The sequence below is a fragment of the Centruroides vittatus genome, unplaced genomic scaffold (assembly GCF_030686945.1).
Source record: "Centruroides vittatus isolate TY-2023 unplaced genomic scaffold, ASM3068694v2 contig_926, whole genome shotgun sequence".
NCBI classification, from domain to species: Eukaryota; Metazoa; Arthropoda; class Arachnida; order Scorpiones; family Buthidae; genus Centruroides; species Centruroides vittatus.
Window position 1 is genome coordinate 3,167,168 of NW_027122612.1, and position 14,737 is coordinate 3,181,904.

Here is a 14,737-nt window from a genome sequence, read left to right on the forward strand (position 1 = left end):
TTCTTGATAGTAATTACCATCTGTAGACTATTTATTGGATTAATATCAGTAAGCGTCTCTATTTTTTTCTATTGGACTATATAATTAGTTTATTTTATGGATGATTAATTATATTTTGACTTTTTAAAGTATAAATATGTTTGTAAAGATATTTATTTGTAGATTATTCTTAATTTAATTTTTGCTTTTCAATTCTAGTATTTGAGATTCTGTACTTTTTAAATTAATAAAAACGAATGTTATAATGTTATCTATATCTTTACGTTCTTCCGTGTACGTACATTGAATGTTAACCATAAAATGTTTAAAACAAAAAGTGCATTTTAAACAATGAATTATAAAAAAACACAACCAAATAACTCTTGTATTCATTTATTCATAAAAAACTGCTTCTTTTTTAGTTTAAAACTTTAATAATGAAAATATAGAGTCGTGGAAGGCAAACTAGACAGTTTTATGTGAAAGGAGGATGTATATTAACCATTCATCAAAAAATAATACATCTTTCTGAAGGTATCATTCTTAATGACTGTAATTTTTGATATTGACTGTTAATATTATCTCTGAAGATGATTTTAGAAATACAAAAATGTTTAGATAAAAATATAAAGACAAAAATAGCAGTTTTTATGAATAGAGTTTTCAATTATAAAAACTTAAAGATATTAAAAATAAAGAAAAGCACTAATTTTAATATGTAAAATTCTTATGTTTAAATTGAATTGTTTCCAGATAAACAAATGTATTTTGCATCTTGCATCCTAATTAAATTATATCATTTTTTTAGTATAAACATTTACAGTATATATTTCAAATTAGTTGACTTATTAAATTCACTTATTATTATTATTATTTGCTGTTTATGTATTACATTACATTTTAGAGAAATTATACTTGATTTCAGTGGAAGTTCATGGCATCTAATATGAGGGTGCTGTCACAAGAGAGTGTGTGGCATGCAATGCTGATAGAATCATTTTTATTTCATATAATGTTTTGATTTGTGCTATTGTAGCAATATAGAGAAGCATATTATCAATGTGTTGGTGCCATAAACTAAAATAATATAAAATAAAAAATGGAGAAAAGATGAATAATATTAATAATTATTTTTGACTATCGTTAAGTTGTGTATTTTTTTTTTCTATAAAGAGTTATTTTTAAGTTTATTTATGCATTTATGTATTTATATTTATTAATGAATTAGTTTTTATTATTACATATATGTATATTGGAGGTCCACCCCATTTTTAGCTCCCACAACACAGAAGCGTCCCACATTTCAACCTAACATATCTGGTCACTTTACACTAAAATGTTATAACTTTTGTTCTATACAAACTTTTATTAGAGCCTATAATAGAAAATTTTCTTCACTTTTTTATATTTAGAGGTAATTCAAGACATTTAGTAATAGATTGTTTTATTCAAAATTCAAAATATTTTTATTGTATAGAAAAAAACTAGTGAGAACTATGTTAAGTATTGTCTTCACTTAATTTTTTGAATAGTCTTATTGAATTTTAACTTACACATTGTACTTGCACATTTTATATAAGTTCAATGAAGTATTTCTTGCTCTACATAAGTAACAACCAGTGCCGTAACTAGGGCGGTGCCCAGGCACAGGATGCAGACTCTGGGTGAGGCGCAGAAATGACCTGGACAAAGTTTTGGGTCATAGTTTTGGGACGTAGTTACAAAACTCGCACCGGGCACATAAAAGGCTAGTTACGGCGCTGGTAACAACGTATCAAATATTATACAAACTTTTCTCCTTTCATAAATTTTTACCTTTCATATTATACAGTTATGTATCTTGCATGTATTAGGATAATTTGTTTTAATTTTGTTTCTTGCATATTCTGGCTACATAGAATTCTGAACTATTAGTATAATGCTAAACTGAGAATAAGAAATATGCAGAATTTTGTCAATTTATAACAAAAAAAGATCAATGACAAAGAGTGTTCTATTAAAGATTATCAATCAATATGAACATGCTGTCAAATTTAACAAATGACAAAATTGCATATTTTTGTCTTTGGCAGTGTGAACACAGAGTAATAATCAGAGAAGTTGGATATTTTTCTTATACTGTTGTTTCAAATGATTAAAATTAGAATGGAAAGGAAAACCAAAATTAAGACCAAGATTCTGTGATACAAATACTAATGGAGAAGACACTCAAGACATTAAAGGTAACATATTTTTAATTATTCAGATATATTTGTTAGAATATAACTGAATTAAACAGCAATACAAAAAATTTTGGCAATATTTTTAATGTTTTAATTATTACACATTAATATTTTACCATGATAACAATGATTTAGTTACTACATTTATCATTTAAATCATACTTTTTATGATAAATTAGCTAATTTATTTTGCTTAACTTGTAAGATGTTAATAAATGTATTTTTATACATTTTTTAAGCCAGCTTTTTAAAAATTATTCATAATAATTAAATTTATATATTTTATAACTACTACAGTAGACCCCCCCATAACACGGTAGATACGTTCCGTGTTATATGAATCTGTTGTACGAGTCATTTAAATAGATGAGCCAATCACAGCCCGGCACGTGTGCAGTTTAGGGGCTACGGCTGTTTCTTCCATAAAATTAATCGATTCTAGACTAATTTGACTCAAACATTTCCAAAACACATAATTTTTTGGGAATAATCCATATAAACTATGCTATAAACAAAAAATTGTAGGATTACTTACCGAGTGTGCACCGTTTGAAGACACCATTGCCCAAGCTTGTTCTCGTCGCAGAGTGGCTCATCGAACGGCGGATGTGTTTCTTGATAAGTTATTTTTTCTGCGAAGAATTCGCTGAACTTTGACATCATTAATAGAAATATAATTTTTATGGCCGTTGAATAATAATGTAAATGCTTTTTTCACAACTGTATAAAAATTTATCAATACTTTCTTGCCTAAACTCTCCATATATATGCATGGCACTGGACGGCAGCAAGTAGTTTGGTTGCTCGTCCACTATTGGTCCAGATTCGACCAATCCTGTCGTGACACAAGTCGGCGATGACGTTTTACCGTGTTATATGAGTCTCTTTTAGCGTGTTATACAAACACGATCGCAATTTTTTCGCCATGTTATACGAATCTGTGTTATATGAACCCGTGTTATAGGGGGGTCTACTGTATTTATCAATTTACAAAAAACATTTTGGACTAAATTATTAATAAAAGAAAATTACTTTTAAAAGTTGTTATATTATCGTTTCTATTAAATAAGATTTTATCATGAATTAAGTTAAAAACTAGACAACAGAACAAAGATAGTCTACAAGTCAGTAAATTGCTTCACATTGTGAACATATTTTAGTAATTGAGCCCCTAACTTTTGAAATTGTTTAACTCCATAAAACTAAAAGTAGAGAAATTTATAATATATGTTGTTTATTAAAATTTACCCTAAAACTTTTACATTTACCCTAAAATTTACCCATTTAAACTTTAAATTTAAATAAACATTATAGAATGTATGATATACAAAATCAGTTACATGAAAAATGTAAAAATAATACAAAGGATACTATTAGAGTTAATCAATTTGGCATGTGAATGACTCAATTGTTTAAATATATCTTGGTTGACTGACCCTACTATAATCTTTATTTTACAAATATTGGTTGTATAATATACAACCAACCTTAGAATAAGAACAAAATTACTAAAAAATATAATTGAAAATTAAAAATACAATGTATTAATATGAGTAGGAATTCAAAAACCTTTAACTTTTTTAACAAAGTTCTAATATAAACATATTAAATAAAGCTCAAGAACCATGGAATGATTACAAATATAATTTACATTTCCAATAATTCTCTTGCTATTGTGAATGAAAAGTAAATTATCTCCTAAAATTTATGATAAATGTTTGAATCCTTCATTACTTACTTGTTAGATAGATGTATTCTGTAGATATTGTAAAGTGTAATTCATCAAACTACATGTTGCTCGACCAGAGATTTACTAATTGGTAAGAAGTTCTTTTAAGATTTTGATTAAATACTAATAAAATTTAGGAACTTTTTATTATGTTTCAGATATTTATAAAATTGAATATGTTTGTGGACAGATCTGGTATCTATATATTATTATATAGAATAAGAATATTTTGATTTTATTTATTGCATTAAAAATAATTTTATAAGCATTGTCTTGTATAGTATCGATAACCATTTAAATTTTCATGCCAATTTCAAACAAGCCATTTTTGCATATTTTTATATTAATATATACATATGTTAATTGTCATATCATATATATGATGATGCATCCTCATAAAATTGTTTTTATTTTACTTAAATCATTGTTTTATTTTTAAAAATCTTATTTAGCACTTTATCCTCTGTTAAAAAATGATGTGTTGTGGACTAAGTTACAAACATCCCATTGTAACTCGTGGATGAAAAGTAGTCCTCATACTAACCTTTTGGATAGTAAGTAAGCTTCTTATTTACACATATTATTAACATATTATATGCTCGTACTCGCTAATTAAACGTATTTACCAGTAACACCATTTATTTTGACTTTTACAGTAAATTTTTTTAGGTACTCTTATGGCTTAACCTATCGTGGTTAAGATAATTGTTCTTATTTTCACCTTTTCACCTACTGCAGATTTTTATTTAAGAAAACAAGCATTCAAACACATTCAGGATCTAGTGTACTTTTTTTTTTCAAATTAAACCAGAGATTGTGAAGAATATTCTTTATACTGTCTTTCTTTATTAACATTATATTTAATATCCCGAATCTTGAATACTTTCTAGTATTTGCCTATCTCTAATTAAATTTATTTAAAAATTCTTGAAATTATTTAACATAATATGCCTTTTTGTATATTTTCTATATAATATGCTTTAATTAGTCTAATTTAAAATGTTGTTTAATGAAATTACTTTCTTTAACTCTGAAATTTGTTTAACAAACTTGTTTCAAAATATTAAAATTGAAGATAAATACAAAATAAAACATTTTGAGTCTGTTGAAGCCTAGAAATATAATTAAAATATTTACCAGAGGAATTTTGAACAATCTGAATCTGCTACAGGTTGCACAATGGAGTAAGGTGATTGTATAATCTTTTCATCAACAGGAGAAAGGTAGTCACAAGATTGCAAAGAGTGTGATGTGACACCCATTTATAATATTTGGGGTTAGATCTGTAAATCACAATATACCTTTCTTATGTTTTCTACATTTAATTTAATAAAAGAACAAACATTTTCAGTCACATTTAGGGGTTTTCAGGTTATTTAAGCCATTCAAATAACAAAAACACTTTTTAGTTTTATTAAAATGGAATGTTTCAAATACTACATGATGCCATTAAAAATTTAAACATTACAATTTAACATATATATATATATACACACACACAGTAAGTAGATATAAAAAAAACCACTAAAATTACATAAACAAAAAGAGTAGAAAAAATTAACAAAATTAATATCAATTGATTTTATTGTCTCCCATTTGGCAGAAGGTTACATAGCAGTACTTGCCATGCTTGGGAAAGTTTAAGGCTTTTCTTATTATTATTGATTCAAACACCTGTGGGCATTGCTCTAAAGATTTCAATAACATGTATTGTTCTTAGCTTTTGGATATAAAATATTGGGGACACTCTGGACTTGCTGGCAAAATAGGCCAAAGTGATTGTGTAACAGCCTTTATGGATATCCTATCCATGTTCTTTTATTCTAGTTGCCATCTAGTGATCTCTTAGTAGACCCAATATATGCTAGGTGTCTATTGAATCTGGAATCTATTAAATTATTAACATTCCTGGTCCATTTTTCATTTATATTATCTTTTCCTTTTGTTATTAATCTTAATACTGTTGGATTCTATTATATGCAATGTATATGTCTATATCTTTAACCAGTTTGGTCTTGTTTAGCCTAGGGTCAAAATCTAGGATTAAGCATTTTTGCTCTGAAAGCTTATGCTGTTCTTGTTTGTCTAATTTATTTTTTATATTATGAGTAATGAGCCTTCTGCTCAGGCCATGTTGTACTGCAATCTTTTTAATGGGCTCAATCTCATGCAAAATATCATCTATGCAGGAACAACGGCTGTAAGCTCACCTAATTTGTGTCTGAAACTCAGCTATTTTAAAGGTCTTACGATCATTGTAGTTTACTGATATGAAGAAAACTTGGGAATTGGGTTTGGAATAAATTTATGTGACTATTTTATCCTGCTGAGTTTAATATCTTAGTCCAAGTAATGGATCTCAATGTTTTTAGATTGGTCAAGACCTAATGTTAAACCATAATTGTTGCTATTAAACATTTGTAATAATTCTTCAATTCTTTGCTTTGCATAAACTAAAAATATCATCAACATATCTCAAGCATAACTGCACATTTGTTAGGAATCTGCCTAGGATATGATATTAAAGTATCTGAATAACCATTTCACATAAATCACCAGAAAGAGGACTACCCATCAAAACCCCATGGTTCTGTAAGCAAGCCTGATTATTAAACATGAAAAAGGATGAGTAGCATACTAAATGCACTAACTCTGGAATTTGTTAGTGATAATTCTAGTATTGTATTGAATAGGAAGTCCCATAATGCACAATGCATGGCCCAGCCTGAAGGATACACCAAGACAAATACTGTAAATGTAAGAAAGGTGTGTTGTGATTTATTGTATGCTGTTCCAACTTTTATGAGAAATATGTTAGAATCTGTGTTCCATTTTCTGTCACTATTGTGTTGATATCTGAGGACTGGGAAGCCCAAAAAAAAAAAAAAAATGTTTTAAATTTTTACTTCTTGATCTCCAAGAAAGCGTATAGCTGTACAAGATTAAGGAATTTAGAGAAATAAATGTGTGTGGATATTAGTATACTTTGTATGCCAAACTTAAAGATATATACAGTGGTATCTCGGTATACATCTGCTTTAGAATACGTCCAATTCGGAATACGTCCTGTTTGGACGAAACAAGTTTTGCTCGGTATACGACTTAATTCAATTATACACACCACCTATGAATAAGTAGCACTATTGGTGTACGAGACCAGACTAGACGTTCGCAGTGCCACGGTCTATAACTTTGTTAAATTTCTTCTGATTTTAATTTGTAAGTAAAACTTTATTATTTTTATTAATCATGAATTGCAAAAAGGCAAATGAAAAGCAACAGAAAACTAAAAAAAATGACTAGAATCACAATGGAACTGAAAAAAGACATTGTTGAGAAATATGAAGGTGGCATGCGTGTTCGAAATTTAACTGTTGCATACCATATTCCAAGAACAACGATATCAACAATTGTGAAAAATAAAGACATTATTAAATCTGCTAATGTTGTGAAAGGGTTAACCCCTTTCACAACATCAATTTCTAAACAGAGATCGGAGACATTAGATTATTTTGAAAAATTGCTCTTGCTTTGGATAACTGAAAAACTGTGCTGGCGACAGCGTATCAGAAGCAATTATTTGCGATTATTACTGTAATAACTTTAAAATCTATAATAAAATTTATTCTTTTATTAATGTGCTCAAACAGTGTTTCAATTATTTTACAATCCCATTAATATACCATATCAAGAGGAGTTTTTTTTTACATGAGAACAGATTAATCATTTTACACTACTTCTTATGGGAAAGGTTGGTTTGCTATACGTCCTATTTTGTATAAGTCCAAACATCAGGAACGGATTAAGGTTGTATAACGAGGTTCCACTGTATATCAATATAAGTTTAAATTAATGATGATCATTTTTTCTAAAATATGTACTGTACAGTAAAATGTTTATTATTATAGTGAATACATAAACAAAAGACAATTATTGAAACTATTTTTGTTATTACTATATAAAGTAATGAAAAATTTACTTTATATAAAGTAAATTTATATAATTATTGTTCATTTTTAATGTATCTTTAGATGATCCTTGTACACTTTGTGTTATACCTTGTAAATTCAGTTCTTTTGTGATATTTGATTTTGGTAGACCTTTCATCTTGTCTGGAATCAGGATATTAGGATGGTAAGAATTTTTAATTTTTTATTTTGATTTTAATTTGAAAGTTTTAATGTGAAATAAAAATTTACTTTATTGTTTAATGTTTAATTGATAGGGACAGTGATCAAATGCCAAAAAGATGCCAACTTCAGAAAGCAGAAGGTTTAGAGTGAGTCATTTTTCCTATTTAGTGATTACAATCTTAAATTTTCATATTAAATTTGTATACAATTTAAATCAAAGATGACTCCTCCACCAGTACTATAAATATTTTGAAAAATAAACAATTTTTAGTTTCAAAATAAATTTTTATTAAATATTAAATGATATATATAAGTAATTATTCTTTAAATTCAAGAATATATTTAAAAACTATAATTCTATAATAAAGCTATAAGCTAATTGGTTAATGTTACCTTAGGTAGCCAAGATGGCCGCTGGTTTCTGAAACAGTGGGGACACACATACTAACCTAACCTAACCTATTCTAATAAATTACCCCTATTCTAATATTTTGGTTGGCAACAATTGTGGTAATTTATTAGAATAGGTTAGGTTAGGTTAGTACGTGCGTCCCCACTGTTTCAGAGTCAAGCCGCCATCTTGGCTACCTAAAGTAACATTAACCAGCTAATTTATAAAAAACAAAAATATTTAATATTCATAGTTAGAAATTATTCATATAATATACGAATATTAATTTCTATTTCTAATAAAAATAATGATATAGTATCCCAAGAAAATTTACATAAAATAATGTCTAATTTAAATTTTAATACTATTTACAATAAACTATAATGCCAATCTCTAATAAATTTTCAGTTACCAATTTCTGTATTTTAAAAATGATATTTTTCTTTGCAAATAGTGGACCATGGGAAACAGTGAGGATATTCATATGCAAAATGCAAGGTTCAAAAGATCCATTAAAACCTGGTAAAGTTGTTCAAATTTGTGTAATATTGATATGAATTTTAAATGTTATTCTTTTTCAGCATAACACTTTCTTATTTTTGATAATAACCATTTAATAATCATTATAGGTGAACCACAGGAATACCATGGTTTTAAAGAAACTTCTCAGTATTGGAAACTTCTTATAAAAGATAACCATGGTGGCGATATTATTTCTTTACATAGCATTCATTTTTACGGTGTAGACCCATCTGTGATCGAATTTTTTGAAAATCTTGATATGGCATATTGTTCAACAGCTTTCATTGAAAAGGTTTGTTCTTTTTGAAATTAAAAAAAATACATCTATTGAAATTTTTCATAATTTTTATCTTCAATATTATTATTTTAAAATTTAATGTAATGTAAATATTATTTTTTATCATTTATTGATCAGTAGCCATTCTCTTTTAGTGCTCTTTGAGTAGAAATAGGTCATAAACACTATCTTCTATAATAAAAAAATTAAACGACTCAGTAGCCACTTTTGATAATTCTAGTACATAATATATTATATTTAAGATTTAGGTTTATTAAACCTGTTTTCTTTTATGCATGCTTAAACAAAAAATTAATAATTAAAATAGAAAAGAAAAATATCATTAAGGTAAGTTATTCCATAAGTTAAGTTTTCACCAATGACAATAACATGAATTGGACAAACACACAAAACAAACATTTCTTCAGATCCATACTGATTCTAACGTAATACACAAAAAGAAAAGATATTTATTTGAAATATATGTAGAGCCACTTCAACAGTTCCATCTTGAATAATCATTCTAAATGATTAATACAGTGGGCCTACGTTATAGCACTGCTCACTATACTGCACGCTCGGTTATAGTGCAGGCGATGTTTGCAACGTGATAAGCTCAAACACATTTATACAAGTCTGCGCGCAGTTAGTGAGTAGCGCATTTTATTGTTACTGCGTATTGAGTAATTGTGTATGTATTGAGTTCCTGCATGTATTTTGAATAGTGTTTAATTATTGTATGCATGATGAGTAAAAGAAAAGCTTGACATTATTACTAAAGTAAAGCGGTGAACCGCATTACACCGCACTGCTCGGTACACCTTATAACGCGGGTGTTGTTTCCCGCCCGACAAGCGCGTTATATCGGGGGGTCCACTGTATTTGGCTTACAGCATCCAAACTCAATTTCAACTCCAAATAGTTGTGTTGATGTTCAATCCTAACACCATATAAATGTATAAAAATTTGAGGATGTATCCTACAAACACATAAGCCAACAAATTAACTTGTTGATGATTATTTTGTGCAGATAAATCAATTATAGAAAAAGTGTTAATTGTAAATGAAATTTATAAAAAAATTTACATTGGCAAGAAAAAATTTTTATAAAAAATTTTAAATTATTACATCTATACAGTACAATAAAAATAAGTACAAGTTACTTGTCAATTTACCATAAGTTTAAAATAAATATAAACATAATTATTATCCTAAATTACTCTAAACATATTAAAAATAAAAGTAATAATTTAAATTTCTTTTAGGGTTTTAATCGTAAAGAAGATTTAACTAAAATTACAACTGCCATAGTTAATGAATTAGTAAGTAAATAATTTTTTTTATTACATAATTTATCTAAATTGAAGGTTGGCAATTATCACCATCTTGTATCAAATTTAGTAATTAGAATGAAATTAATTTTCTCTGTGGTATAAAATGTATTCCCCAAAATTTCACAACTTTTTAAGTGCAAACTCCATTATTCAATAATTTTTTATTCAAGTTACTATGTGTGTTATCTCAAATTTGCCCATGGATTTTAAATTATTAAAAATTTTCAATTTATTTTGTGCCTTTCATCAGGTTTAATGAACTCCGATAGGAACGCTAGTGCAAATATTTTTACTTCCTTGTCGTACCAACCAGGAGTCATTATCGTTGCTTTCAGACTCTAACTTTTAAGACTGTCACTGTGTTTTGTTTTCTTAGATTAATCTTTGTATTTAGAAAAGTTTATTTAAACGTTTTTAGGTACGTACATGTTATTAATCTTTTTTTAACTGTAGGTAAGTAATCATCTGTAAAAATGATGAACGAAATACAACAGTTTCTCAGTATTTGAACTGTCCCCAACTCAAACAATTCGGTATTCAAACACAAATTCTGGAAAAACTCATTCAGTCCTTGATTAAGCAAATGTGACGTGCTAGAAAAAATGTTTGATTAATAACATATAATTGTAATAATGTGTTTTTTTTAATTGTGATTGTTAATTAATTATTGATTGGAAATAAATTATTGATTGCTTTAATAAAGAAATTTCTCTCAGTAATGAAAAAGAATGCATACTTTTGTTAACTTCTGGAACCTAACCCCATGTTTTGTATTAGTCCTTTGTTTCGTATAGCATGGATTTGCATAACACAGCAGTTTTTCAGAATGTAACTACTGTGTTATATGAGTGATACCTGTGTCATTATATATATATATATAAGATTATATTATATCAAAATTTTATGGAAATGTATGTTATAAAGAGATTTGATTATAAACAAATGATATATTTATTATTGTTATTATTATTATTATTAAATCTCACAAACTATGGGTTGGGTTATATTTTTTCCAAATGACAGACTAAGCAGATGAGGATATATCATCCAATATATTTTATTACAATTGGTTGATATCTTTATCTGCTTAGTCTTTGTCATTTGGAAGAAATGTGGCTATTTACATCAGAAATTGAAAAATATGTTTTCTAAATTTACAAAGTATATTTTGGATTAATCAATATATTATTATTATCATAAAATTAAATAATTTTGGACTGTAAGTTGTAACGTAACTTTTTACAATTTGATAAATTAATGATTTTAACAGAAATTTTATAATCAGAATTATATGCTTAATAATCATTTCTTAAGATATTTGTATTCAAAAACATAGTGAGCATGAAGACGTATAATCACATTATAATTAAAATGGCATTAATTATAGTTTTATTATACAAGATGACTGAAAAGTTAGCCGAGACAAAATATAGCTCATTTAACTGATGTTCGTGCTATCCTATCACTTTTCAAAACTTTGTTTAATTATGTATTTAGTTTAAATTTAATTAATATTTAATTTAAAATGAAAACATTATAAAACATTTAGCATTATTAATTTTATATTCTTTGCATAAGTTAATTTTCTGAATATATTTTAGGTTGATAATGAAGAAGACAGATGGAAATTATTGGAAGCAGTTGGCCAGGAAAGGAAAATTGGTAAATGAAGCATGAATAAAAACATTCTAATAAAATATCAAACTAATTGCCATTAGACACTGAAAGATCTTATATTAGTATTATTAATGTATATTATACTGATGATATTTTTTTAGATACTGGCCAATATTGACAACAACATAAATGAACGATTTGATTATCAAATTGCCAGTGATTTAAAATATAGAATTATTCTAAACAGTAAGATTTTCTCTCTGGCAAATGAACTAATTATTGAAAACTAATATTTGATTCTGGATCAAATTTTATATTTTAATCCTAAATCAACATTATCAAATATCTTTTCTAAAAAATTTTATATTAAAAAAGAATAACCATACTCTCCATGGCTGCCTTCTTAGATTCAACTTCTTGAGATGACCTTTGTAATAAATGAAAAAACAGAATTAGTTCATATTATCTCTTAGCAATGATTACTCTGCTGTTAAAATTACAATCAATCTGCAATGAAAGCTATCCGCTTTGTCTTGTCAGCCATTAAAAGTATTAAATTATTATATACTTGGACCTTTTTAGTTGCTAGTAGTTCTGTTCAAGTTTCATAGTGGACATCGAAAACACTTTTAAGGTTAGCAAATATTCTACAAGAATTAGTTCATATATAATTTCAGAATTTCAAACGTCAGCAGAGAATGTCAATACCCACAACAACTCAATGTCATTTAATAAGGGACAGATTTATATGCATTCAAAATTGAAATATATCTATCTACGTATGTATGTAAAATATCAGATATTATAGGCATTTTAACATGCATATATGTATTACGCATGTTAAAAGCACCAGTAATATACACTAAAATTTGTATTATTGTAAAATTATTTCTATGTTTACAACTGTTGACATGTTTAAAAATGATTGGGTTAACCTAGTTTTCCCTGTCTTATAATTATGTCATATATTTTTGACATAAATGTATAAATGATGAGAAATGAGAAAATGCTCTTATTAAGTTATTAACTAATTATAGATTTTAGTGTGAAAGTTGATAGTAATGTTTCATTTCAACTGGATTCTGTTGCCCAAGAATTTGAATAACTATTCTTTAACTATTATGGTTACTGGAGATATTAAATAACTTTTAATGTAAAATATTTATTTTCTAATATTAATAAAAATTTCTTGTTTTTCAGTTTCCCGTCTAAAACGAAGGAGTGAATTGGATGTAATGTTTTCAGAATTACAACAAATGCTGCATATATAATTCATCAGATTTATATCACAAGCTTAATTTCCCTCCATAAAAACTGTTTTTCTTTCATAAAATTCATGACTGTATTCAAGTTGTAATATTCCATTCATAATTACTTATTTTATTTTATAAAGTTTATTAAAATAATTTATATTTTATTATTCTAAATTGTTTATAATTTTTAATGTGTCAATGTTTTATTTATTGGATAGTGAAAACATTATGCTGATGTCATATCAGTAGAATATGCATTGGGGTCATTCAAATATTATTGTCACCAATTTTAAGACCTTTTTGACTATCCACCCCTTCCCTTTCACATTTTGTTACCAATTTTTAGAAATCCCATGCTGATGTCATGCTTAATCCCCAAATATTAAAATCAAGTATTTCTGTAAAACAGATCTACAGTACAGTACATTAATTTATTCACATTTCCTGCCAAGATGAGACAAAATATCCAAAAACAAATATAACAGATTTATTGCAGAAGGGTCTGATGACATTGTACTAAGTAACTCCTAGGCTAAAGATAACATGTTATATATTGGTATAACAAACATTGTGAAGCCCGATTATGCATATAGAAACATCGCCAAACGATCGCCTAAATAAGTAGGCTATAACTCCGCTAATTAGTGGAGTTATAGCCTACTTATTTAGGCGAACATTTGGCGATGTTTGTTATATATTGGTATATCATTCAATGGTATTTTTATCTGTAATCTATTTCTCTATCTCTAAAAATATATACTTTCATATTAAAAGTCTACCGGAACACTTCCAACAGAGCAGATTCAGTACAGTGCTTCTACCGAATTGCAATTATTTAAATAAGCAAGAACTTGCTGTGATCATTGATCAAAATATTTCTACATTTTCGCATAATGATTTTGGTAAAATTTATTTCAAGTAGGAAAATCTTAGAGATTCTTTAGGACGTTATAATTCTGCTAATACCCCTCTACACGGTCACAAAATATCTCCCTTCCATAATATTTGAATGATCCCATTTACATCGGGAAAAATCTGTAAAATGTATATAACCTATATATGAAATTACAATGACAAGATTTTATTATTAAGGTGGAAAAAATTGATCTGTTAATCACAATTTACTTCTAACATTATTGACAATATTATAAAAAAAAATTCATTTTTATTCATTATTATTTAGACAAAAATCCTCAGTAATCTTCAGAAACTGTGAAAGTAATTTTATTAAAATTGCATTTATTCAATTGAGTCTAAGAAAGGGTTGCTACTTTTAATGC

The 14,737-nt window shown here is 27.0% G+C and overlaps 1 protein-coding gene across 1 annotated transcript in view; it reads left to right on the top strand.

Moving 5' to 3' along the window:
• Positions 1-13,631, top strand: part of LOC136984623 (ankyrin repeat and sterile alpha motif domain-containing protein 1B-like) — a 42,368-nt gene extending 28,737 nt beyond the window's left edge. Inside the window, exons 10-18 of the mRNA XM_067281686.1 lie at positions 2,124-2,201; positions 4,383-4,484; positions 7,962-8,064; positions 8,156-8,209; positions 8,909-8,976; positions 9,084-9,268; positions 10,519-10,575; positions 12,189-12,249; positions 13,405-13,631. Of these exons, the coding sequence (XP_067137787.1) occupies positions 2,124-2,201; positions 4,383-4,484; positions 7,962-8,064; positions 8,156-8,209; positions 8,909-8,976; positions 9,084-9,268; positions 10,519-10,575; positions 12,189-12,249; positions 13,405-13,475 (779 nt within the window). The 3' untranslated portion in view covers positions 13,476-13,631. The remainder of the gene's footprint in view (positions 1-2,123; positions 2,202-4,382; positions 4,485-7,961; positions 8,065-8,155; positions 8,210-8,908; positions 8,977-9,083; positions 9,269-10,518; positions 10,576-12,188; positions 12,250-13,404) is intronic.
• Positions 13,632-14,737: the final 1,106 nt, after the last annotated feature.